The 26,796-nt window shown below is 34.9% G+C and overlaps 2 protein-coding genes across 6 annotated transcripts in view; both read left to right on the top strand.

The window, feature by feature from the left end:
• Window positions 1-62: 62 nt before the first annotated feature.
• LOC126778591 (60S ribosome subunit biogenesis protein NIP7 homolog) lies at window positions 63-1,251 on the top strand. Its single transcript, XM_050502270.1, has 3 exons — window positions 63-208; window positions 382-674; window positions 1,040-1,251. Exons 1-3 carry the CDS (start codon window positions 153-155, stop codon window positions 1,231-1,233), a joined length of 543 nt encoding a protein of 180 aa, XP_050358227.1. The 5' UTR covers window positions 63-152; the 3' UTR covers window positions 1,234-1,251.
• Window positions 1,252-15,939: 14,688 nt separating this feature from the next.
• The window catches only part of LOC126778509 (uncharacterized), a 41,006-nt gene continuing 30,149 nt past the window's right edge, over window positions 15,940-26,796 (top strand). For 4 of the 5 annotated variants that reach the window (XM_050502133.1, XM_050502132.1, XM_050502131.1 and 1 more), the window contains exons 1-9: window positions 15,941-16,077; window positions 18,863-18,946; window positions 19,559-19,585; window positions 19,668-19,703; window positions 19,934-19,963; window positions 20,767-20,793; window positions 25,817-25,840; window positions 25,926-25,961; window positions 26,760-26,792. In XM_050502133.1, the coding sequence (XP_050358090.1) occupies window positions 15,991-16,077; window positions 18,863-18,946; window positions 19,559-19,585; window positions 19,668-19,703; window positions 19,934-19,963; window positions 20,767-20,793; window positions 25,817-25,840; window positions 25,926-25,961; window positions 26,760-26,792 (384 nt within the window). In that variant the 5' untranslated portion in view covers window positions 15,941-15,990. Of the gene's footprint in view, window positions 16,078-18,862; window positions 18,947-19,558; window positions 19,586-19,667; window positions 19,704-19,933; window positions 19,964-20,766; window positions 20,794-25,816; window positions 25,841-25,925; window positions 25,962-26,759; window positions 26,793-26,796 lie in introns of all 5 variants that reach the window. The other variant, XM_050502134.1, reaches the window with a different exon arrangement.

Here is a 26,796-nt window from a genome sequence, read left to right as displayed (position 1 = left end):
TTATCTCACTTATTTTTGTTAAAAAACTAAAACGTCAACTTCGCCTACACAACATACATACAAGACTTTGACGTTTCATATATTTTGAATCAACACGTGCGTTTATAGTGTTTTGTAATTTAGTTATAAGATATTTTGTTAAATAAATTAAAATGAAAGTTCTATCAGAAACTCGAACTAGAGTGCTATTTGAAAAATTAACTAAATAGTGAGTATCTTAATACGTTTTGAATAACCGTTATTATCACGAGTTTTTAATATTTCACAGTACAAAACCTACCTTACTAATTACTTTACCTTACAAATTATTTTTTCAGTATTATGACCGATGACAATATTTGTTGTCAAATGATTTATTAAATAATAACCTATCTTTTACAGTATTGGTGTAAATGTAAAACTTTTAATAGACAGGCCGGATGGAACATATTGCTTTAGAGAAAAAAAGGACCGAGTGTATTATATATCTGAAAGGTTATTACAACTCGCACAAACTGTCAAACCTGACCATTTAATATCCGCTGGCACATGTTTTGGAAAATTTACTAAAACAAACAAGTTTAGGCTACATATAACAGCTTTGACTTACATAGCACCATATGCTCCTTATAAGATATGGGTGAAGCCATCGGCTGAGCAGCAGTTCTTGTATGGAAACCATGTTATTAAAAGTGGTAAGATTTTTTTCCTTTTTAACGTTTACTTTATGAGTTTTACCTTATACTGCATAAAATGAAACATTAGTGTTGCCGGAAAATTTACAAGGCATAGAATGAAAAGCAGCTTGTCTGATGACAGAATTGTTTTTTATAGTATAGTGTTTGTTAATGTAAAAAGTCAATTTTATTGATATACTAGTTCTTGCCTGCAGCTTTACGCTCTTGTTGCAGGTGATAGGTATAAAAGTGTCAGGTCCTTACTTGTGCTTGCATTTATAATATTAGTGTACATTTTTTTTAATAAAGAGATATTGCAAAACATAATAAGAATTACAGTTTAATTGTCACTTCTTTAATAATTATTTTTCTTTAATTTTCAGGTCTAGGTAGAATAACAGAAAATACACCAAAACATCAAGGTGTAGTTATAAACACAATGTCTGACATACCAATCGGTTTTGGTGTGGTAGCGAGATCAACTACAGAGTGTCGACATGCAGATCCATTGGCGACCATAGCGTTCCACCAAGCTGATATAGGAGAATACATAAGATCAGAAGATACCTTGGTTTGAAATAAATTTAGATTGATATGATTTTGTTTTATTTATACCTCGACAGTTTAATTTTAAATTTAGTCTGTTTTATTACTTTTTGTCGTATTTGAAATTTTCCATTTTAATAGTAGGTTATTGTACTGAAATTCTTATATGAGATTTATAAACTATGAGAACTATACATTATTTTTAAACTTAATTATAATTACATACTTTAAGTTAAGGAATAATTGTATCTAAAGTATAATTCAACGAGATAATTGTTACAAGGTTTAATTTTTTATTTAATTTTTTTGTTTATATGTCAGCATTTTGAATTAATGTAAGTCTTAAAAATATATTTAACAATATAAAATATTACTTGACAGCGCCATCTGTTAGGCAATGGTAGTACTAATACTCATGTATTTTCTGTATATAAAAGCGAACTAATTTATGTAAAAAGCACTAGATGTCTCTATGTACTTTGTGTATAAAAGTATAGGAACTATTAAATGGGGTAAGTCGACTTTAAAAAAATGGTATTATCCATTGCCATAATCATAATCATGTTATATAGAATATTGTTTTGGATCCAATTATATAATATTATTTTTGAAATATCCTAAATAACTCACATGAAACACTCATCATTACTAATATCCTAAAGCGAAAGTGACTTTATGCGTTTAGATCTTTACCGCAAGACGTCATATTCAAACCAATCTTTTATCGATAGCACAGATTATAAAATACAAAACTAGTACCGACAGCAAAAAAAAATCCAATTTTTTTCTAGCGGTCGCAACGTCAAAATTTAATCTAGCTGCGGTTACATTAAGCAGCATGAAATTAATATACTTTGATTTCCTAAAAGATTTTATCTTAGTACATGAACCTGAACTTTTTAAAACATATGAGTGACAACCTTAATATCTAAATCGATAGCTTTGCAAAATGGCCATTCAAAAATGCATTTAAAGGACGCCAGTGTAATTACAGGCACAAGGGACATAATATCTTAGTTCCCAAGGTTGGTGGCGCATTGGTGATGTAAGCGATGGTTAACATTTCTTACAATGCCAATGTCTAATGGCGTTGGTGACCACTTACCATCAGGTGGCCCATATGCTCGTCCGCCTTCCTACTCTATAAAAAAAGGACAGTTTGAATAATGTACACATTTTAAATTTAATATTGTAAACGTGTTTATTTTATTAGAGCAATTTTTTTTATTAAAATTATTTTCAATTCAACAGATTAGTGACTAGTGGATGACTAGTTGTACAAAAGTATCATCTCTTTCAAATAAACCATTCCAAATTTATCTGAAAAGATGGATTAATGAACATTGGGAGTGAGTCGATTATTTGAAAAGCTTTCCGAACGTTTTTACATATTTTTTTCGAGTCAAACCAAGGCTTGCCTTTTATCTCTATTAAGCCTTTGAAAGCGCAACGTTACGACCGTTAGTGGAAATAAAACTTGGACCCTGAACAAAAGTCATTTAAATCACTCACATTTTACTAGTAAGGTAGGAGGAGGCCTTTGACAAAGAATCCTACATATAATATCATTGTTATTGCTGGTAGAGAATCGTATAAAAACGTTTATAAGCGGTACAACTGATGGGTGCATGGACGCATGCAGGATTATTTTCAAGGAGGTACATCTGCATATTTACATTGCTATATTAGTTAACTAATACAATATAGTATTTTAGGTCGAGCCAATAAAAAGTTATTGGGAATTTCTGTCGAAAATTTTCTGTGGCAGCCTTAAGTCTGGAAGTTGGAAGTGTGTACATACCCTTGATTCGGAGAGAACGCAGGACCAACGGCTCTACCGTTGGTCCTGCGCCTGAACTGTTTCCGATCGTGTCCAATTGCCGTCCCTTTAGATTATGATAGTTAGGGAATGGAGAGCGCATTTGTGTTGAACACATATGTGCACTATAAAATGACCTGCACAGTTGGCTAATCTCTCTTGAGAGATCGGCTGCCGTCGGTCATATATCTACATACAGGTCCAGAGGACCTTAATATTATATCAATGCATAAAAAAATGTTTCTTAATCACTTTCACTATAGTTTTTTTTCTTTCACTATAGGAGGTTAGTAGACGCCCTTGAGCCGATGAACTGACCAGCAATACTTTGTATTAAATATCTTAAGCGTTTGGAACATCTTAGTTCCGATGATTGACAACGTATAAGGAATTGTCATTTTTTTTAAAAAGCAAATCTCTTCAAAGGTGTTTTCTGTGTATTTTTTTTATGTTTTGCTTGTTTTATTTGGCAGCATCGCAATTGAAATTTTAGTTTTACTAAGGAATAGTCTATGGAAGACAGAATAGGAAAATTAAAAGTTTTAACGACCAATCAATACATAATCAATAGTTTTTCGAATTGAACGTAAAATCCGGTCAAAATTTGCCTATAACTACGCACAAGCGGTTTCTTTCGTATTATATATTATGGTAGCGTTTTTAGGAAATATTAGCTTACTTTACCTATTTATATATAATGACGTGCATCTAACACGATAATAAGATGTGGGTTTAGACTTTTAACTGTTCTTATTAGTTTGTCATGATCTTTTTTTTAAGCATAGGTAAGTGGTCGCCACCGTCCATATACATTGGCGCTGTAAAAAAATGTGTATATAATAATAATAATATAATATCTAATATTCACACACGGCCATCTGATCCCAAACTAAGCAGAGCTTGTGCTATGGAAACATATACATATAAAAAACGTGTTTATATTTTAATAATCAAGTAATTCAATAACAATCAATTTCTATATTATACATTTCTGCCAGGCGAGGCGCCCTGAAACAAGCACATACCTATTTTGTTTTTGTATAAATTTAGCTATTTGACTACACTAATTTATCACTGGTTATTTACGAGAAACTCAACACTAAACTTGCCTTTGATAGAAGAGGCACCCCATTTCACTGATTATTGTAGTTCAAAGTTTGAAGCACTTTCTAGAAACTTGAAGTAAGAAGCACTATGGAGATGATATTTTGTATCAAAACCAGTTGCTACCGCAGCTTCGCTCGGTGAATCTTTTCGTAAATCATAAAGACGCTTATGATCGCATCGTCTATGGCTAATATTTCTTATAGTGCCAATGTCTATAAGAACACCACTTGGGTAACCACCCGTAACCCAAGTGCACCATTACTGTTTATAATTTTTTTTTATAGAATATGAAGGCGGACGAGCATATGGGCCACCTGATGGTAAGTGGTCACCAAACGCCCTTAGACATTGGTATTCTAAGAAATGTCAACCATCGCTTACATAGCCAATGCGCCACCAACCTTGGGAACTAAGATTTTATGTCCCTTGTGCCTGTAATTACACTGGCTCACTCACCCTTTAAACCGGAACACAACAATAACAAGTGCTGCTGTTTTGCGGTAGAATATCTGATGAGTGGGTGGTACCTTCCCCGATGATCTTGCACAAAGCCCTACCACCAGTAAGTGTATGTTGTGTAAGTATGTTGTGTATATCAGTGCGTGTAGTGATATGTAGAACATATATTTTTTTATATATTGTCATGTAAACTGCACAGATCTACTTTCCGTTCCTTTGGTGTATATTGAAAACTAGATATAGGAAGTTTTTCCAAAACTATGACACTTTATGGGTATTCTAGAAATCTAGAGTCTAACGGCGCTACTTATAAACACTGATTTCGCTATTTCTATCATCATTGATTTGATATTCGAAAGAAGACAGAGCATTGATTATCTAATCACCAGTTAAACAACGTTTATAAGTAAGTTTAAATGCAGAGATGGCCTAGTGGTTATAATGCGTCAATCTTAACCATTGATCGTAGGTCCAAACCCGGGCAAGCACCACCAAAAAAACAACGTGAGGAGACCGCATGTGTCTAATTTCACCGAAATTCTGCCACATGTGTATTTTACCAACCTGCATTGGAGCAGCGTTGTGGAATAAGCTCCAAAGCTTCTCCTCAAGAAAGGAGGGGAGGCCTTCCCCAGCAGTGGGGCATTCACAGGCTGTTTCTTTACTTACTTTATAAGTTAGACAACTCCTGTCATCAATCACGTTTCACAATTATGGAACATATACAAGCAATACACATAAATACGTGTAAGTTATAATATTTTAATACTCATATATTCATAATGTTTAAAAGAATTTTCCTCCAAATAACTTCATAGTCCTTGTTCAACCATTCCTACGTCACGGTGTTCTCACAGTATAACCACATAATCTGGTATCGACACCGCGTTTCATTAAAACTTACGCTGCAAGGCTACTCTTCGAAGTAGCAGGACTATAATCACCGATAGTTATAAACATTATATTTTGTAAGAAGCAAATATTACTATGATCAATGAACGGGGCATTGAAATATATACAATTTATTTATTCATTTATCATTTTTATTAGGTACTAGTCGGAATTATCGCATTAAGATTTCTTTTATAAAACCGGAGTAAACTTTAAATTCATTTATTATCACAATTACAATATAATCTTTAGAAACAAGAATTCTAGTTTTTAATTTCTTTTTGGGAATGAGTTTGAGTATTTTTCTCATTATGAATAGATTAAACCGAATAGAAACGTTCCTATTAGTTAGACGCGCAACTACAGCGCCACATGCTTTGAAATACTTACTCGATATTTTACGCGCTCTCATAAAAACTATAATCTGTATTTTCTGTGAGTTTTATAATCATATATATATATATATATATAAGTATGGATGACATTTCCTGGTTCCTTAAGCAACTGGTAACCTATGAAAGGCGTTTATATAGGAGGCCTGAAGACACGTACTAAGCCCAGTTTACGTAAGCTAGTTGGTGCTGTTAAACGTACCTAGGGACTTAGGTGCTTGTATGTATATTTGCATTTATCTCGTCAGATTATACTGTATATAAAAGGTTGAAGGTAAAATGTAGAGATGGTTTACTGGTAAGAACATTTGTAATAAATAAGGACTTTAATTTATAATTAAGGGTAAGCACAACTCAGTTTTAAAGTGCTTTTGTGTTTATAATTTACATTATTGACTGCCTCATTGGTCTAGTGGCTTGATGTAAGACCGCAGACCAGAGTTCCTGGGCTTAATTCCCCCAGGTCGGGCTAGTAAAAAGTTATTGGGTTTTTCTGTCAGAAAATTCTCAGTAGCAGCCCAGAGTCGGAAGTTGGAAGTGTGTACACTCCCGTGCCTTGGAAAGCACGTAGTCTGCGCCTGAACTCTTTCCGGTCGTGTCAGATTGTCGTCCCATCGGATTATGAGAGTTAGGGTATAGCGAGTGCACCTGTGTTTGCGCACACACTTCTGCACTATAATATCTGTGAAAACGGTTGGGAGGACATTACTATTATTTACATTATTATCGACGCTTAAAGGAAACTCGCTACCAACCGAAACCGCGTGATGGAATATTCTCTAATCTAAACGCTATATTGTATTTTTGATGATTTCATTCTTTGGATTGTACTCTAAAACATAACGCTATAATCGTGATATCTATCTGGTATGGTATGTCTTTTTTTTTTTTTTTTTACGCGCTGGAAAAACGCGTTTACGCGTTTCCCCCACTTGAAGTGGGGGGGTATGTGGGACTCGCTGGCACCGAGTATGCGCCGGAATACCCACTAAAAAACCAACGGTACCCACACCGCCTTTTCGAGGGGCGTCACGGGATCGCTTGCGCATACTACCGTGACGCCCCGACGGTTGGCCCGCCTCTGCAGGCCTCCAAATCCTAGGGGGTTCTCAGGGTACAAAGACCCCCTAACCCCGGCAACACTCACGGCGGGAGGAGAAGATGCGCATAGTGCCGGCGTCTTCTCCCTGGTCTTCTTCGGCGAAGCGGGTCAGCGGAGGCACTCTCCTCGCGCTCCCGCTCCGCCGCCTCTTTCTGCGACATGACATTTTCGCAGAAGGAGACCATCTCCATCCAGCACCTTTCGCTACCGAGCATGGCATTTATCACGCTCGGCAGCGAAAGGTCTCCGCCGTGGTATGGTATGTATACGGATTTCTGAAAATCGCGTTTTGCATCAAATATGTGGATATTTAGCAACGCTACAGCGGAAGTCTTCAGGATTTATAAATTGGTACGAATAGAAACCCTAGAAAATCGGAATTTCGTGACATATTGGGATATTTGGCAACGACAACTCTTGCAGCGTTCATATCACCGTTAAAATGGTACGATGATAGGAGCTTTCACGCAAGTGCCAACAATAACTGTATAAAGTTTAAAGGGCAGCGGGATGGGCAATATGCCAGCAATAACGGTTGGAAGGTGTCACCAGTCCGAACAGCCGTGAGCGCAGGAGAAGCACTTATTACTAAAATATTATAGTACAGTACAAAAACTTGTAAGCTGTGCTGTACTTGTGCTGCTCAATATTTAAATATGGAAGTTATTAATGCAGTTTAAGTAAGAAAAAATTAATAAAAGTATGCAGCAAATTTATATATGTTTGGGCATATAAAGCGATGTAATATATTATTAAGTTTTTATTTCAAGGCAAGTGATTTTATAACTTTAAATACTTTATTATTATATTATGTGTATTTCGATCCAGTGCTGCTTTCAAAGCTACCATTGTGTGCCTATTGTATTGAATACTTGTATGGAATGAAAATAGTGCCATCTAGTGATTGTAATCGTAATTCCAAAAAATCGAAGTCAACGTCAACGCCACCGAATAAATAATAAAGAAATTTTTGTAAATACCGTCTAGAGAGTATGAAGACTGGCACGGATTTGTGCGAGTACTTTTTTTTTATATTCCGGGAAAGCAAATGACTCCACTCCACCTGATAGTAAGTGGTAGTGGAGTCCAAACGCGACGACGACTAGTACAGTCGAGAATGTTCTGCACTAGTTTAGTTTAGTCTTGCCTGCCTTGCCGGCCCGCAAGATGCCTCTTCACGCCTCGTTTGAAGGATCCCAGGTTGTAAGAGGAGGGGAACACGTATGCTGGTAAAGAATTCCATTTTTAGTGGTGCGACAAAGAAAAGAGTTGCCAAATTTCTTCGTGCGCTATGGAATTGATGTCACAGTAAGGCGGCAAAAAGTAAAGAGAGATTACTATAGAAGGTGGATTACCAGGGTGGCGGCGAAAATGACGATACGTTATATAAGAAAACACTTGTAATGCTCGTTACAACGGTTACAATACCAATGCCCGATATATTTAAAACTGGCGGTATTTATACAAAAACATCTTGACCTAATTTAATACTAAATTTAAAAACTTAAAAGATAATATTAAACATTGTTTATCTTAATTATTCTAATGATTATTTACGGACAAATATTATTTAATAATACAGGATTATGTAACATTAAATATTAAAGAGTAATATATTACACCGGAAGTTGATAAGCAGCAGATAACCTAGCTAGATCAGTAAAATAAGATTCTAGTAGCTTAATCCTTACATTATACATAATAAAACAAAATTATTATAGCATTGATTAATCGACATAATTTGAGAAAATATAAATAAACAATAAGCACTATTTATTAATTGCGCCGGAAGCTGACAAACAGAAGGCGCCATTAATAAATAGAATAATATATAATAAAATGTTCCAAGTATAAACAAATATGAATCAACTATTTATTTGATTATGAAATTTCTAATTAAATTGTTAAACAGAAGTTCTATACTTATAAATAATCATCAAGATGTACCCGAACTAGCCGTATATGTAGGACCGGAAGTATTAATTGATAACATTCGGCCATCCTGTGTATGCCGTGTCCCACGGCGATCAGCGCTGCTATTGGTGCCTGGTTTGTCGCTGCTGTACGGCACCTGAAGTTGACATGTCTAAGCCGTAATTAAATCTTGTTTATTTTATCTTTTATTCGTCCTCCTTCACACAGTCTTCGTTTATCTTAGCTCACACAGTTTTTATTTATCCTCCATCACACAGCTTTTATTTGATCTACATCACACAGCTTCAATTTATCCTAAATCACACAGCTTTTATTTGTCCTACATCACACAGCTTTTATTTGTTCTACATCACACAGCTTTTATTTGTTCTATATCACACAGCTTCAATTTATCCTATATCTCACTTTTTTTTTTTATTACACAGCACCCGGCTGTTATTTAATGTAATTTACACAACCTCTATCCTAAAGTAGTTCGATTTTTTTTTATCATTGATTGTCCGATTGTTAAATCTATATTAGTTATATCATAATTGGTTAATTCTACGAATCCACTTAGAACAACATTGTCTATGTGAACATCCACGTGGGATGTTCCCAAAGAGGTCGAATGTGCACCTCCAAAACCTCTCATTGTAACAACGGACGGCTGAATTTTTAATTTTTGCTTATCAGCATATGCCATAATGAAAATATTTAATTTGCTGCCCGTATCTATGTATGCGATGAGACTTCAACCATTAATTGCTACTACCTTTTTATACAAATCTATGTATATGTTGTATGTTGTAAATAAAACATCACTTACTTTTTTTGGTGTGAAGAGCTGGCCGCATGCCAGCAGCTGGCAGACGTGTGACCCGGGCGATGGCACACCTCGCAGCGTGGCACCTTGCAGTCCTTTGCTTCATGACCTTCTCTTCGACAGGCGTAACATTTCTTCGGTTGAAAGTCACTCCCTCTTGCAATTGTAGCAACGGCGTCCGCTCTTCGCCACGTGGTAGTCGGTCGCGGATGGCTGGCTTCAATTTGTCTGTAGTTTTCCAATGACGACAAATACCCGTAGTATAGTTGCTGTGGTGTACTGCATTGGAAAGCTTTCGCGTTGGCTCTTATTTCCATGGGTAGACCGCGAATTATGCACGAAATTGCAGACTCGCCAATGATATTGCATTTTTTTTATAAGGAAACCTTCTCGTGGAAATATTTTGTCATAGTTTCCGTATTCGTTTTCTTTCTAACAAGCATAGATTCAAGTAGATCCACAAAGTCAGTAGAACGTGGGAACGCGGTCCCTAAAGCGTCCTTCCACTCCATCCATGTGAGGTCATAGTCATCCAGATCGTCATACCAGTCTCTAGCCGACCCTCGAAGACGTATCTGCATGATGAACTGTCGATCTTTGTTATCCCATCCGTACACGTCGCCCAATTGGTCGATCTTATGCAACCATCCCTTGACGTTGCTAGATTTTTCATCCGGTCGGAACGTTGGAATAACCTCCGCATCGGTTTGGGTGACACGCCGCTTCTTATATCGCCTGTGTTTCTCCAAGATCTCTTCGTCATCGGATGAAGAAAAAAAAACTTGATGATTCGTCGCTGTCGAGTACAGCATTCTCGCAGCGTCTCCTTTTCTTCGTACCAAGTCCGTCGATATATGGGCCAGACATTATCCCACTTCTGAAGTATAGAAGGTGGATTACCAGGGTGGCGGCGAAAATGACGATACGTTATATAAGAAAACACTTGTAATGCTCGTTACAACGGTTACAATACCAATGCCCGATATATTTAAAACTGGCGGTATTTATACAAAAACATCTTGACCTAATTTAATACTAAATTTAAAAACTTAAAAGATAATATTAAACATTGTTTATCTTAATTATTCTAATGATTATTTACGGACAAATATTATTTAATAATACAGGATTATGTAACATTAAACATTAAAGATTAATATATTACACCGGAAGTTGATAAGCAGCAGATAACCTAGCTAGATCAGTAAAATAAGATTCTAGTAGCTTAATCCTTACATTATACATAATAAAACAAAATTATTATAGCATTGATTAATCGACATAATTTGAGAAAATATAAATAAACAATAAGCACTATTTATTAATTGCGCCGGAAGCTGACAAGCAGAAGGCGCCATTAATAAATAGAATAATATATAATAAAATGTTCCAAGTATAAACAAATATGAATCAACTATTTATTTGATTATGAAATTTCTAATTAAATTGTTAAACAGAAGTTCTATACTTATAAATAATCATCAAGATGTAGCCGAACTAGCCGTATATGTAGGACCGGAAGTATTAATTGATAACATTCGGCCATCCTGTGTATGCCGTGTCCCACGGCGATCAGCGCTGCTATTGGTGCCTGGTTTGTCGCTGCTGTACGGCACCTGAAGTTGACATGTCTAAGCCGTAATTAAATCTTGTATTATCTAATTTAAGTATACAACTTTTATTTATCCTAGATAACACAACTTTTATTCGTCCTCCTTCACACAGTCTTCGTTTATCTTAGCTCACACAGTTTTTATTTATCCTCCATCACACAGCTTTTATTTGATCTACATCACACAGCTTCAATTTATCCTAAATCACACAGCTTTTATTTGTCCTACATCACACAGCTTTTATTTGTTCTACATCACACAGCTTTTATTTGTTCTATATCACACAGCTTCAATTTATCCTATATCTCACTTTTTTTTTTTATTACACAGCACCCGGCTGTTATTTAATGTAATTTACACAACCTCTATCCTAAAGTAGTTCGATTTTTTTTTATCATTGATTGTCCGATTGTTAAATCTATATTAGTTATATCATAATTGGTTAATTCTACGAATCCACTTAGAACAACATTGTCTATGTGAACATCCACGTGGGATGTTCCCAAAGAGGTCGAATGTGCACCTCCAAAACCTCTCATTGTAACAACGGACGGCTGAATTTTTAATTTTTGCTTATCAGCATATGCCATAATGAAAATATTTAATTTGCTGCCCGTATCTATGTATGCGATGAGACTTCAACCATTAATTGCTACTACCTTTTTATACAAATCTATGTATATGTTGTATGTTGTAAATAAAACATCACTTACTTTTTTTGGTGTGAAGAGCTGGCCGCATGCCAGCAGCTGGCAGACGTGTGACCCGGGCGATGGCACACCTCGCAGCGTGGCACCTTGCAGTCCTTTGCTTCATGACCTTCTCTTCGACAGGCGTAACATTTCTTCGGTTGAAAGTCACTCCCTCTTGCAATTGTAGCAACGGCGTCCGCTCTTCGCCACGTGGTAGTCGGTCGCGGATGGCTGGCTTCAATTTGTCTGTAGTTTTCCAATGACGACAAATACCCGTAGTATAGTTGCTGTGGTGTACTGCATTGGAAAGCTTTCGCGTTGGCTCTTATTTCCATGGGTAGACCGCGAATTATGCACGAAATTGCAGACTCGCCAATGATATTGCATTTTTTTTATAAGGAAACCTTCTCGTGGAAATATTTTGTCATAGTTTCCGTATTCGTTTTCTTTCTAACAAGCATAGATTCAAGTAGATCCACAAAGTCAGTAGAACGTGGGAACGCGGTCCCTAAAGCGTCCTTCCACTCCATCCATGTGAGGTCATAGTCATCCAGATCGTCATACCAGTCTCTAGCCGACCCTCGAAGACGTATCTGCATGATGAACTGTCGATCTTTGTTATCCCATCCGTACACGTCGCCCAATTGGTCGATCTTATGCAACCATCCCTTGACGTTGCTAGATTTTTCATCCGGTCGGAACGTTGGAATAACCTCCGCATCGGTTTGGGTGACACGCCGCTTCTTATATCGCCTGTGTTTCTCCAAGATCTCTTCGTCATCGGATGAAGAAAAAAAAACTTGATGATTCGTCGCTGTCGAGTACAGCATTCTCGCAGCGTCTCCTTTTCTTCGTACCAAGTCCGTCGATATATGGGCCAGACATTATCCCACTTCTGAAGTATAGAAGGTGGATTACCAGGGTGGCGGCGAAAATGACGATACGTTATATAAGAAAACACTTGTAATGCTCGTTACAACGGTTACAATACCAATGCCCGATATATTTAAAACTGGCGGTATTTATACAAAAACATCTTGACCTAATTTAATACTAAATTTAAAAACTTAAAAGATAATATTAAACATTGTTTATCTTAATTATTCTAATGATTATTTACGGACAAATATTATTTAATAATACAGGATTATGTAACATTAAACATTAAAGATTAATATATTACACCGGAAGTTGATAAGCAGCAGATAACCTAGCTAGATCAGTAAAATAAGATTCTAGTAGCTTAATCCTTACATTATACATAATAAAACAAAATTATTATAGCATTGATTAATCGACATAATTTGAGAAAATATAAATAAACAATAAGCACTATTTATTAATTGCGCCGGAAGCTGACAAGCAGAAGGCGCCATTAATAAATAGAATAATATATAATAAAATGTTCCAAGTATAAACAAATATGAATCAACTATTTATTTGATTATGAAATTTCTAATTAAATTGTTAAACAGAAGTTCTATACTTATAAATAATCATCAAGATGTAGCCGAACTAGCCGTATATGTAGGACCGGAAGTATTAATTGATAACATTACGTATGACAACATACGTGAATACGCAAACATCTTCGACGCGCTAGTGCTGAGTGCTTGGCAAAGACAAGAGGATACGAGCTCCTCCAAAGTTTTATCCAAAACATGCAGGTTTTCACGCGATGTTTTCCTACACTAACGAGCACGAGATGAATTTTAAACTCAAATTAAGCACCTAAATGTTCGGTAGTGCTTGTCTGGAAACGCGATAAAATTGAGCAATCTCAGCTCTTGAATATTTGATTTGCATTTGAAACGTGATCTTTTTCGATATTTGAACATCGATCAGTAAATCGTTATTACGACACAGATAATAAATGTAGCCAAGTGTGTGATTAAAATATAAATTATATTGAAATAAGGTATGATATCAATTCACAGGCTAAGCCTTGTACAATCCTTTATTGCCCAATATTGTTACTTTAGGTCCTAAAGTTAAGGATAGTAAAAACCTCTTTCTTTGTAAAAGTAAATTTTAGAATAATAAAATACTATTTTTTAGAGTTCCTTTAGATTTGTTTGCTTGAATAGACTTTGATGTAAAATTCTTTATTCGTATCAAATATTTTATTTCATATTAATTTATTCTTTCGTTCATTAAAAAAATACAAATTCTTGAAAAAAATATTGATATAAATTGCTTAAAAAAATTGTACAAGATATTTTTAATATTATATAATATATATTCTCAATATTAGTATAACTTTTGCTTTTTGACTTAGTGTTGAATGTGCTTGGTACGGTACTTATGGTGTAGGTATAAAGATCTGTGGTTCAGGGATCACTAGCGTATGGAAAATACATTATGGAGATGATTGAATGAACGTATGATGAACGTAGAGTTATTATTGGTCAATACTGCTTTTTTTGTTTAAATTGTAATATTATGTATTTATGTTCATACATAGTATATAAACTGTATGGCTGTTCTTCGTACGCCCAACAAGGTTCCTGGTGAAAAAAAAACAAAATTTATTTGTTGTATATTAGTCCTATAATATAAAAGATATCTGTGCGAAGCCGGAACGGGTAGCTAGTTCAGTCAAAGTTTAATATTATTGAAACAATGGTGGTAGGGCTTTGTGCAAGCTCGTCTGGGTAGGTACCATCCACTCATCATGTTTTACCGCAAAACAGCAGTACTTTGTATTGTTGTCATAAGTAAGCCAGTGTAATTATAGGCACAAGGGACATAGCATCGCTACATTTACGTTTCTTACAATGCCAATGTTTATGGGCGTTAGTGACCACTTACCATCAGGTGGCCCATATGCTCGTCCCCCTACCTATATACATATAAAGAAAAACGATACCATAAAACAAAATATAATCAAGAAGTGTTTTAGATAAACATGTTTCGAGAAACAATAATCCAAGGCTGATAAACCAACTGTGTATTTTTATTTGGCAAAAAGGAGTGATTTGTTTTTAAAGTTCTCTGTACACAACAAAAGCAATCCCATTTCTCCTTTTCGTCGCGTGTTGATATATTTTCTGATCAAAACGTGTTACATTTAAAAATTGTTTTTAAAAAGCAAAAAAGTAACAGTCTGTGATGTTCCACTGCTGGGCTAAAGTCTCCTTTGCTCTTCAGGTAAATTGGAGATTATTTCAGCATAATACTCCACTGCGAGTTATATACACAGATGACACATGCCCTTTTTTTTCGAGGTTTTTGTCCAACGTCGATCACGAGATGAATTTGGTCGTCGATGAACTTGCTCGGATTTAAACCGTTATCGTTGGTTAATATTCACGAAGTCCAACCATTTCGTTTAACATTTGTACTTTGCCAGACTATGTGTCTTAGTCCACTATAATATGTCAACCTTAACATGTACTTTGAACTAGAGTATTGAATTCACAATATACATAGATTAATAATTAAATTTATTACATCTTATATTATTTAGTTAGCTTATATATATTCTACTGCCTCGTTGGTCTAGTGGTTACATGTAAAGCCGAAGACCGGGGGGACCCGAAGGTCCTGGGCTTAAATCTCAGGTCGGGCCAAAATTTTTTTTTAATTTTTTTTTTAAATTGCTAATCTTTCTCTTGACTTCAACGAGAATCCTGCTTATATTGTATGTGTGAAATGTAAACAATGCTCTTTTGAATCCTCATTTTACAAGATTAATTAAATTTAAGGCTAGGAATATAGATTCTACCGAGAAGAACCATCAAGAAACTCCATAGTTACTCTGTTTCGACAAGCAAGTTACACAGATAATAAAATAAAATTGAATTATATTTTATCCTGCAAGGAAATCAATAAAATACTAACTCCACACTAATATAAATCTGTCATTCATATTTTGAAATTAAACGTCCGGTCATTTTTATATTTCTTTCGAATCGCCAATTTAATTTTTAATTATTTTCAGTGATAAAAAGTTTCTATTACAGACGCAACGATGTTGTTAAAAACACTGTCCTTAAGTTTTTTATTCAATGTATTTGGACAAAGATATCCTGAACATTTCGGTAGAGAAAATAAGCAGGTAAATAAAATCTTTATCGAGCGAACGATTTTGTTTTCTGCGACACATTACTTCTTATTGTGTCTCAATGTTGGGATACTGTTTGTTGCTTTACATCTTAACTCTTGAAACGCGTCATTTGGCATTTGGTAGTGATTCAGCGATTTAGCTGCTGTGATGGAAATTTGTAACGATGACAATAATTTTAGAATTGAAAATAAAAATAAACTTAAATAATAGTCTTATCATTATTGTGAATTAGTGATGTTTTATTTTTATAGATATTTTTATTCTATCTTGTTTGTTTAACTAACCTTTTTGTCTCTTTGAAAGAAACAGTAATAAAAAACATACATTGCAAGCATTGACTAAATAAAAAACTATAGGTAATGATAAAAAACTTATCTATGTCGTAAAGTTTTTGACAAACCACACTGGAGCAGCGTGTTGGAATAAGCTCCAAACCTTCTCCTCAAAAAAGGAGAGGAGGCCTTTAGCCTAGCAGTGGGACATTCACAGGCCGTTAAGGAAAGTTTTTGGAAGGAGCTGACTCTTGAATCCAACTGACATATACCAATAGTTTGGGCTCATATAAAAAAAATATATATTTAAACAGCATTGGCTTTACTTAGAAACTGTAAGTATATTTTATAAGAACACTCTCAAATCTCACCGCAGAAAACGGTCGTGAAATGTTAGAAAGTGAAATAGTAAAGAATTCACGCATCCAAGTAGTAATGAGTACGCTATAAGTCAGTTGTCAATATTTCCCGTGTGAGTGATGATGTGAGTTCTTATAGAAACACCCTACGGATTTCTCTGTTTCCATCATTTACTTGACATATCGAATGAAGAAGACACAGCATTGCTTAACTAATCACTCGGAAAAACTACGTTTATAAGTAAGGCCATTAATTAATTATATATGTAACTATGGGAACTATGTACAGTCATTTTTATAACGAATATGAATTTGCGGGATTTTGAAACATTAGGATGGACTTAATGTTCGACTGATACTAAAAAAAATATAAAAGATCTTTCTAAGTACTGGTCCACACTTCTGGTGATCCAAGAGTGTTTTTGCTATAAATTTGTAATGTGTATTTTGTTTTTGTAATTTTTATTTTATTAATTATAAAAAAGACTGTACATAGTAAGGCTTTAAATTGTTTGAAGATTGCAATAGTATGATACAGATATCAGACATAATACCATGTATAGAGAGGAGGAGGCGACTAAATTGAGGGGTGAAAGAAATGCATTCAGCTAATATAGCTGCTAGGGTGGCGAGAATGGATAGAATACGTAATGAGTTAATAATAGGATACTTAAAGGCAGCACCTGTGATCCAAAAGTTAATGATATCCGATTATCATGGCATGGATATAATGCTGTCTTATATTGTACTTATTATTTATTGCTGTTGCACTTAAATTAAGAGATATATACTATATGTAAATAGTAATAAATAAATAGAAAAAAATGAAAGTTATATTACATGAGTCAAATCAAATCAAATCAACAGCCAATCGTTGTCCACTGCTGAACATAGGCCTCTCCCAAGGTGCGCCAAAGCTCAGGGAGCTTTAGCGCACCTTGGGAGAGGCATTCCTCCGCCTTCCGTATCCAGTTGGTGCCCGCCACCTTAAGAAGGTGGCGGGCAACAAGGTCATTACATGAGTGCTAAGTATGAATAAGAGCTGAGATGGCACATTGGTTATTATACTTAAATCTTAACCGAAGATTGAGGTTCAATCCCGGGTAAGTGCCTTGTAAGACCTAGTGCTCGGTAGTGAAAGAAAACTTGGTTTACGTGCTTGTGTCACCTGCATTCAAGCAAATAAGCCAGAGCTTAGTCCAGCTGTAGGATTTTTGTCTGTTTCTTTAAGTATCGATGGCTATAAGGCATGGGGTAGAACAAAATAAATATAAGCCTTATACTTCGTGAAATATAATGTACAGGATCAGAGTGACTGTGTATTATGTGGCTTGATATAAAGATTAATGAAATACATGCTTTCGACGTTAAATAGTTTTTTCCCGTTATTACCATATTATATCGATAATTACGTCTGGAATTTGCATATATTTATCGAAATGTTGCAAATTTATAATCTTTGTAATTCCATATTGGAATATAAGAAATGATATTAGAAGTTCGGTTAAAGTGTCAACATATTTTTACCCCATTTTGTCTACTAATTTATTCACTATTTGGCTCAGGTGTTCGCTGAAATGCTTTAAATATGCTTAAAATTATAAATGAGTGTATAACTAAAACTATAAAGAAAATGTATGAATATATTCATATATCTCATATCAAGTCAAATTTGTATCACAAAATGTTATATAAAATATATAGTTATATAACACGCCATCGCTAAAGTTGGCAATTTAGAGATGGTTTTGTTAAAAAAGGTAACCTTAATTTTCTGAAAATGAAATAGGTGTGTAGTATTTGAATCTGAAAGAGCGAGAAAGTGTAAGTAACGAAAACAGCGCCGTCTAGTGACAATAATCGGAATTCCATAAGCGCAGTTAATGTCAACGCTATCCAATAAGAAAAACAAACGCACTAGGAAGAAGAAATTGGAAGTTTATTGTGCTTGCAAATATGTCCATTTGTGCACTGTTATATTTCCTGCACAGTAAGTCTTTGAGGTAAGCACACAGGCGAAATTAGGCTAGGATAATTTTATTTAACGTAAATATTTAACAATTAGCCTTCAAAACTGTACCAGGCCTTCGAACAGTCTGTATAAAATTTAAAATAGTATTTAATTAATAATTATTATTTCTTTAGTTACATCAGCCTCGACAAATGCTACCTAAACCAAAAAACGACCGATATGACACAAGAGCTTTGTACGATGAATTAGACGAGTTGGTACGTATGTTTGTGGTGCATTATATATTTTCTAAATACTATATACAATACAAACAAGGTATATTATTTAAAAAACGATCAAAGATAAACAGTAATGTGATATGTTAAAATGTGTTATGCAAAACTGATCACAATAATTATTACACTTAAAAATGATATTCGTATCAATAGTAATATCACGTTAGTAGGCTTACAACGTTCCACATGTGAGATGCGAAGTCAAGATAGCACTATAGTTGAGAATAATATGTCATCATCCTCATCATCTCAACCGAAAACCACTGCTGGACAAAGCCTCCCCCAAGGATTTCCATTTTGGCCGATCTTGCGCTGCCCGCAATGATATGTAGTATATAATAAATATCAAACGTATAATAATTTGTTTGATGAAAATTGAAATTAACTTAGCTATAATCTTTTTTGATATGTTTATTTATTTTATCTTTATATTTAATTGTATTCCAAAATGCAACTACTCGCTTAGATAATCTTCCCTTAAGTCACGGGGTAATGTCGGTATTGCAAGTTATATGTGTGTACAATACTATGTAATACCTGAGTTATTTAAACAATATCATCAGAATACGCTACTAAATGTTATCATTTTAACAGGACGACAGAATAAATAGAAATAATAAGGTAAGTTAACATAATATAGTATGATTATTCAATGGTATAAAAAATCCAAAAATGTTATTAATTTTATTTATTATATTTCTAGTGGGACGAGTTTAAGGAAATGGCAACACAATTAAAGGTACGATTTTAATTTGTATACGGCCCACGGCCAGTAATGGCAAAGCTTTTATTAAGTAGAATAATTATTTATTTTCTTTTACTGTATTGTACTAGGAAAATATTAAATTGCTTAGGATTAATTTGTATGTACTGTATAGTTTGTTATTATATAAGTATGTAACATAGTAATTGTTGAATTTGAAAAAGGAAAATATTATATTCATACCTTTTTAATATTGAATTTTACAGGAAAAGGGTCAACAAAATCCTGATCATGATGTAAATATATACATTTTTAATTTTATTTTTATATATATAATCAATAAAATTTGATAGTTTTTGATAGGTTTAAAATTAGTTTTCTTAAAACCAGATTTTTAAGTTTTTGTCACTGGATGTATCAGTAATATGACTCATTTTAAACTCGATAAAAGATTTTGAATTTTAACTAGTTTTCAATCGTACACATTTGAATGCCCACATTATGTTTCAAAGAGTAACTTAGTCATTCGTAAATTCGATTACGCAACAATGAACGAATGTATGAATGCTATGCTATAACATTATATGCCCATTATTTTATTATTAATTCCCATTTCCGGGTTGAGTAGTTCCATAATCCCCGGGAATGGTTATTTATTACTTGAAATCCATGGATTAAGGTAGTTTTGAATGTACATAATTCGTTTAATTAATATATTGAAATACCATTGTAACGAACGGGAGGTATGAAGAATTAATTTTAAGATAAAAATTAAATAAATATTTAAAAGTAAATGGTATATTTAAAATAAAAGCATCCTTTCCTTTCGAAAATAATGTGTAGAACTTATTCCACCAGGCTGCTCCCATTGGGGTCGTGGATACAAATGTGGCAGAATTTCACGTTGTTTTACTTCAAAGATGAGGTATAAACACAAACGAAGCACATGATAATTCAGTGGTGCTTATTCGGGCTTGAACACGCAATCTTCGCTTACCATTCACGTGTTTTAACCATTGAGCCATTTTGGCATGAGATATTTTATATGTGTGTATTATGAGAAGTATGCAAAAAAATAATGTTATTTAATTACTTTCAGTGGCACGACGATCTACGCAAAGTCCTTGTAAGAACATATTTTATACTAAAATTAAAAACATAAAGAAAATATTTTGCTGTAATTACCTATCTGGTTTGAAAGAAAACGAATTAAGGAAAATTAGGAAAAAAACCTTTGTACAAATAATACGTAAATAGGATTTGTAAATTAGCTGTCGTATTGGTCTAGTGGTTAGCTTATCAGGCTGTAGATATCGAGATTCGAGATAGTCTCCGTTGATAAGCCTGAAATTGGTCAGGAGGAAATTATGTTCTTCTTGTATTTAATATTGAATGTAGTTCCTGAAATGCCAGCAACTTTAAAATGATGGTGATGATGTACTATTGACCGATTTCTATCATGGCGGCCAATATCAACAGAGATTAGCAAATTGCGCAGGACATATTATAGTGCACAAGTGTGTCTGCATACACAGATACATTTACTCTCATAACATGATAGAACGGCAATCCGACACGACTGGAGGGAGGTCAGGCGTAGGACCAGCGGCTTAACGTGTTTTTCGAGAGAGTACACACTTCCAACTTTCAGACTCCGGGCTGTTACTGAGAATTTCAGAGAAAAACACAATAAATTTTTATTTACTGGACTCGGGATTTGAACTAGGACCTCGGGATCTGCGCCCTGTCTATCTACTAGACCAACGAGACAGTCAACCTTTGTTTATAATGTAGACAACGATCACCTCATATTATTAAAAAACGAATCAAATAAATATTTATTGCAAGTGGGAATCGACCTCGTAAAACTCCAGTCCAGACACCAACGTTAAAATCTTTATAAGTGCTATTGAATGTTGCATTATTCTAACAAAATAGCGGGCTTAGACAGAAAGCATTTGATTGTTAAAGCGATTTTATGTATAAGCTTTCTTAAGCGATTTGTGTATATAGTACAATTTCGAAGATATAAAATTCACTCGTCAAAGTGGTCCATTGTCTAGTATTTCGTGTTGTACTTGCTAGTGTAAAGTGCATTCGATAATTCTCGAAGCGATTCCTAACTTCGCTTGCGTCTCAATTTTCAACTCAATACCTCAGTTGTTGATCACGTGATATATATGTCATTTGCATATCATATCAACATAATATTGCCACTATTCGTAAGCTAACAACTCCTTGACACTTTGGTTCGCTTGTGATACGATTTACTCCGCTTTCGACATTCCTCCAATTCCATAAATTTGGTTCTTTACAAACGATAAATTACAGTAACAATGAGACTCCGTTTAGGCCTGACGATATAGCGATAGGAGTGTATAATGTCAACAATATACAATACATATTAATGTCACAATGTTAAATAAAAACTTAACTTAATTAAATCGATATGAACCACTTTGGCAGCTATAATGACAACGAAAAAAGAATAATAAAAATCATTTTTTATATTCAAGACTTTAATGTAAATATTCTGTAATAAATCTATATTTAAGCTGACTGCTGAAAAGTTTTGTTAATTAAAAAAAATACATTTTAAAATATATATTTTAAATATAAATTGAGAACCACTTCCTTTTTTGAAAACAGTTAAAAGTTATAAAAAACGTTTAGTAATTTTACTAATTATGTCTTAATATGCCGGATGAGGTCAACTTGACTGAGAGTCCTCACCATCGACATGACGTGTGGCTGGAAAGTGAAATACGGGTAATAAGCAAAAAAGATCTAGGAGTATCTGTAAAAAACTCGTGCCAAGGTATAGCTTTTATTATCAGCACATTAGCTGTAAAATGTCCACTGCTGGACAAAGGCCTCCCCAAGGATTTCCACTATGGTCGCCGCGCGCTTCCCGCGACCCTTGCAATATCGTACCACCTCGTAAGCCTGCCCACTGCGGCTTCCTTTGAACCTTTCTGCCTCAACGAATGTCAGTTCTGCGAGCGATGTGCCCCGACCACTTCCACTTCAATTCATTCGTATAACTTTATTACGATTTTTCGAAAATAGTTAAATTTTAAAGAAGTCATTCCCCATCCCTACCCGACGCAAAGCTGCACACAACACAGGCCGCGTTTCCACGCTGTACGGTAAAGGAAAACCTTTGCGTCCAGTAAGACCCGAAGCGACTGTCCATCCCCTCTCTAAGGCGATGGCGGATCTCCCTGATAAACGTATGGTCATCCGACAGGATGTTGGATCATCCTGACGTCTCGAATGTTAAGTGACATTTCCTCTCACTCATAAATTATAATTTTATAATAAAAATTGCTTGTTACAAATCCTTTGATCCAGTAGCTTACATTTAATAATCACTTAAAATATTATAAGCATGGATGACGCACTTCTCCTAGTTGATATGTAATTTTCCGCCAATATTTCTACGTCAGTTAAGTTATGTTCTGAATGCACGCACTGTAAAAACTTTCATTTTATTGAAGTCGGGAGTTTAAATCTTTAATAAGTGGATGCCAGGTGTTAGAAATGGTTCAATCTCTATTGAAGTTGGAGTAATTTGAATTTGAATAGACTCAAGTATTATTCTAGGTAAGAAATGGATTTCTCGTGGGTTCTATCAAAATTCTCATCACAGAAAAGTGTTTGAGTTGTCTTTGGAATATAATTAATATAAACGATTTACATTCACTTTAAATATTAGGTCCTTACATATGAAATTCGCGTTTTGTACGGGAGGAATATAAAGTCAATTTTTTTTTGTAAAATATATTTAATTAATCAAAGTATGCACCGTTGTTATCGATGCACTTTTGCCATCTCATAGGTAGTTCATTCTTCTCTTTACTAAAAAAACCATAGGGGCGAGAATCAATAAACTCTTTGAAGGCGGTTTGGACTGCCGCATCGGAGTTGAATTTTTTTTTTGTAAGAAGTTGTCCAAATTCAGGAAAAAATTGTAATCTGTTGGAACAAGGTCCGGGGAGTACGGTGGATGTCGCAGACATTTCAATTGTAGCTCATCTAACTTAGTGGTTGTTTGTTGTGCAGTGTGTGGTCTTGCGTTGTCGTGAAGCAGCAGTGGCCTAGAGCGATTGACCAATCTCGGTTGTTTAGCAGCTAGTTCTTCCTTCATGGTTTGCACTTGCTGACAATAGATATCTGCCGTAATCGTTTGGCCAGATTTTAGAAAGCTGTAGTGAACGACACCGGCGGTAGTCCACCAAACACTCACAAGTAACTTTTTCTGAGTCAATTTTCGTTTAGGGCAGGATTTGGCTGGGTCTCCAGAGTTCAGCATTGCGACAAGCGCTTCTGATTATCTCACAGTATCCACTTTTCATCACAAGTAATGATTCGATTTGCTCCAAGTGGATTAATACAGTTTTATCACTTACCCCGAAGCCTGCAGCTATCTCTGAAGTGCTTTGTGATGGATCCGCTTCCACAATAGCCTTTAATACATTCATTCATTTTCCACTTTGGTCTCCGACCGTCCACGGGGTTGGTTCTGTAGGTCGAAATTTCCAGAACGAAAACGTTGAAACCAAAAACGTACCGTGCTTTCTTTTGCGAACCCAGCGCCGTACACATAATTAATCCTTCGAGCTGTTTCTGCTGCACTGGTGCCACGGTAGAACTCGTATCCGTTAATATACCGATATTTCATGTTTTCTGTTATATCGTATACGGAGTATATACCTTATACGCATTACGGCATTAGAGAGCGCCATGTTGTTTGCCGTCAAAATAATAAATCATACAAGCTTAAAATATTAGAATATTTAATTAATTTTTTAACTTGTTCTGTCGCATGGCATAGAGTTTAATAGAACGCATTATTTGATACGAAGTTTCTCAAAACATTTGCTTAATGGAAGTGCCACCTAAAGGTAAGTGCATTTATCCATAAATACGTGCTTTGCAAGACGTATAAACGAACCATTAATACGCTAATACATACGGAATTCGTTAAATCTAAAATATTACTTTATTTGTGCATGACACACACACACACACTGACTCACTCGCTCTTCAAATCGAAACACAGGTATATAAAGTATGAGGATTCATATTTGTAGAATGATGGATCAGATATATTGATCCTCACATGCGGGTCTGTACGTATCATTAGACCTTTGTAGAAGTTTAATATATAGTCGTATGCCGTAACAGCCTGTGAATGTCCCTCTGCTGGGCTAAAGGCCTCCTCTCCTCTTTTTGAGGAGAAGGTTTGGAGCTTATTCCACCACGCTGCTCCAATGCGGGTTGGTAGAATTCACATGTGGCAGAATTTCAGTGAAATTAGACACATGCAGGTTTCCTCACGATGTTTTCCTTCACCGTAAAGCACGAGATGAATTATAATCACAAATTAAGCACATGAAAATTCAGTGGTGCTTGCCCGGGTTTGAACCCACGATCATCGGTTAAGATTCACGCGTTCTTACCACAGGGCCATCTCGGCCATATATAGTAATAGATCGTAAACATTTCATATTAAGCTAAAGATCTTATTCCTTGTGAAAATGTTCGTATTTATTTTATCTCTAGACTGGCAAATGGGCCACCTGATCTTAAGTAGTCATCACCGCCCATAGACATTGGTGATGTAAGAAGTATTAACCTTTCCTTGCATCGCCAATGCGCCACCAACCTTGGGAACGAAGATGTTATGTCCCTTGTGCCTGTAGTTACAATGACTGACTCATTCTTTAAACCGTAACGCAACAATACTAAGTAGCTGTTTAGCGGTAGAATAACGGTGGTACCTACCCAGACGGGCTTGCACAAAGCCCTACCACCAAGTAAAACTAGAGTTTAGTATATTGACGTCTGGTAAACCCGTAATATACAATTTTAATCTTCGTTCAAGACCGAACCTATTGACATAGGTTCGGTCTTGAACCTTACGCTATCGTCATCCCACTACTAACACAACCTGTTCATTTAATTAGAGTGGTAAATAGAAATATTAGCGATACTTAAAAATGGAAATTGTTAGTATTCTAAAATTAATGTGTTAGAAAAAAATATATGTATGTGTGCGTATGTATATACGTGTTCTATTGGTTAAGCATTCTTGAGTTTTTTTTACAACAGATTAATAATATGAGCGTAAAATTTTTAATCAGGAATGGTCAAGAACTTTGACAAAGGTAAGTAAATAAGATACTTTAATACATACGTATTTATTACTTTATTTTTATACTAATATTATTTATGTATTAATCCTATTTTCAGGATAAGCCAGTTTATGAGGAACCGATAGAACGTCTGGTAAATATGTTTCAAAAACTGTTAAATTCATAAACCTTTTAGTCTACGAATCGGTAGCACCTGCTACGATTCGCTACGATAGTGAACACACAGCTACGGCAGATCATTTGTAAAACTTTATTCAGTAGTACGAAGTAGCATATAATTTGGTAAACGAATGAAATATTTACGGGTTGACTAGAATGTATTCGCACTGCAGTTTAATTTGTGTCGGACATATGTGACACGTTACTCGACGAAATATCACAGTAGTGCGATAAGTGTTCGTGTAAGGCATTTTCTACACGACCGTAGTCCATTTAAGATGGCTTAAGCGTATAATAACTGTATATAATAACTATATATAATAACTATATATATAATAACTATATTCTACCGCAAAACAGCAATACTTGATATTGTTGTGTTCCGGTTTGAAGGGTGAGTGAGCCAGTGTAATTACAGGCACAAGGGACATAAAATCTTAGTTCCCAAGGTTGGTGGCGCATTGGATATGTAAGCGATGGTTGACATTTCTTACAATGCCAATGTCTAAGAGCGTTGGTGACCACTTACCATCAGGTGGCCCATATGCTCGTCCGCCTTCCTATTCTATAAAAAAAAAAAATATATATATTTCTCGTGAAAACTTCCAATTTTATAGTAACGCAATGCAAAAAATAAGCTTGTTACCAATATACCACTTTTTTATATCTCCGATGTCTTGAATGAAGAGGAGATTTTTCGTGATAAAATAATGCTAATCTCGTTATGATACATAATTGTCATTTTAGTAAATTAATAATAATATTTTTGCAGAATTCTAAATCTGTCGCAAAGCCTAGCGCGGGAGTAA

The sequence above is a fragment of the Nymphalis io genome, chromosome 26 (assembly GCF_905147045.1).
Source record: "Nymphalis io chromosome 26, ilAglIoxx1.1, whole genome shotgun sequence".
Lineage (NCBI taxonomy): Eukaryota > Metazoa > Arthropoda > Insecta > Lepidoptera > Nymphalidae > Nymphalis > Nymphalis io.
Note: the sequence above shows the minus strand (reverse complement) of the source record. Positions and strands in the feature narration are given on the sequence as shown.

Bases quoted from the DNA above. Each gene is read 5' to 3' on its own strand.
- LOC126778591 (XM_050502270.1), top strand. From the start codon at position 153: ATGAAAGTTCTATCAGAAACTCGAACTAGAGTGCTATTTGAAAAATTA. The intron at 209-381 runs GTGAGTATCTTA...TATCTTTTACAG, and splicing joins TTTGAAAAATTAACTAAATA to TATTGGTGTAAATGTAAAAC. The intron at 675-1,039 runs GTAAGATTTTTT...TTTAATTTTCAG, and splicing joins AAACCATGTTATTAAAAGTG to GTCTAGGTAGAATAACAGAA.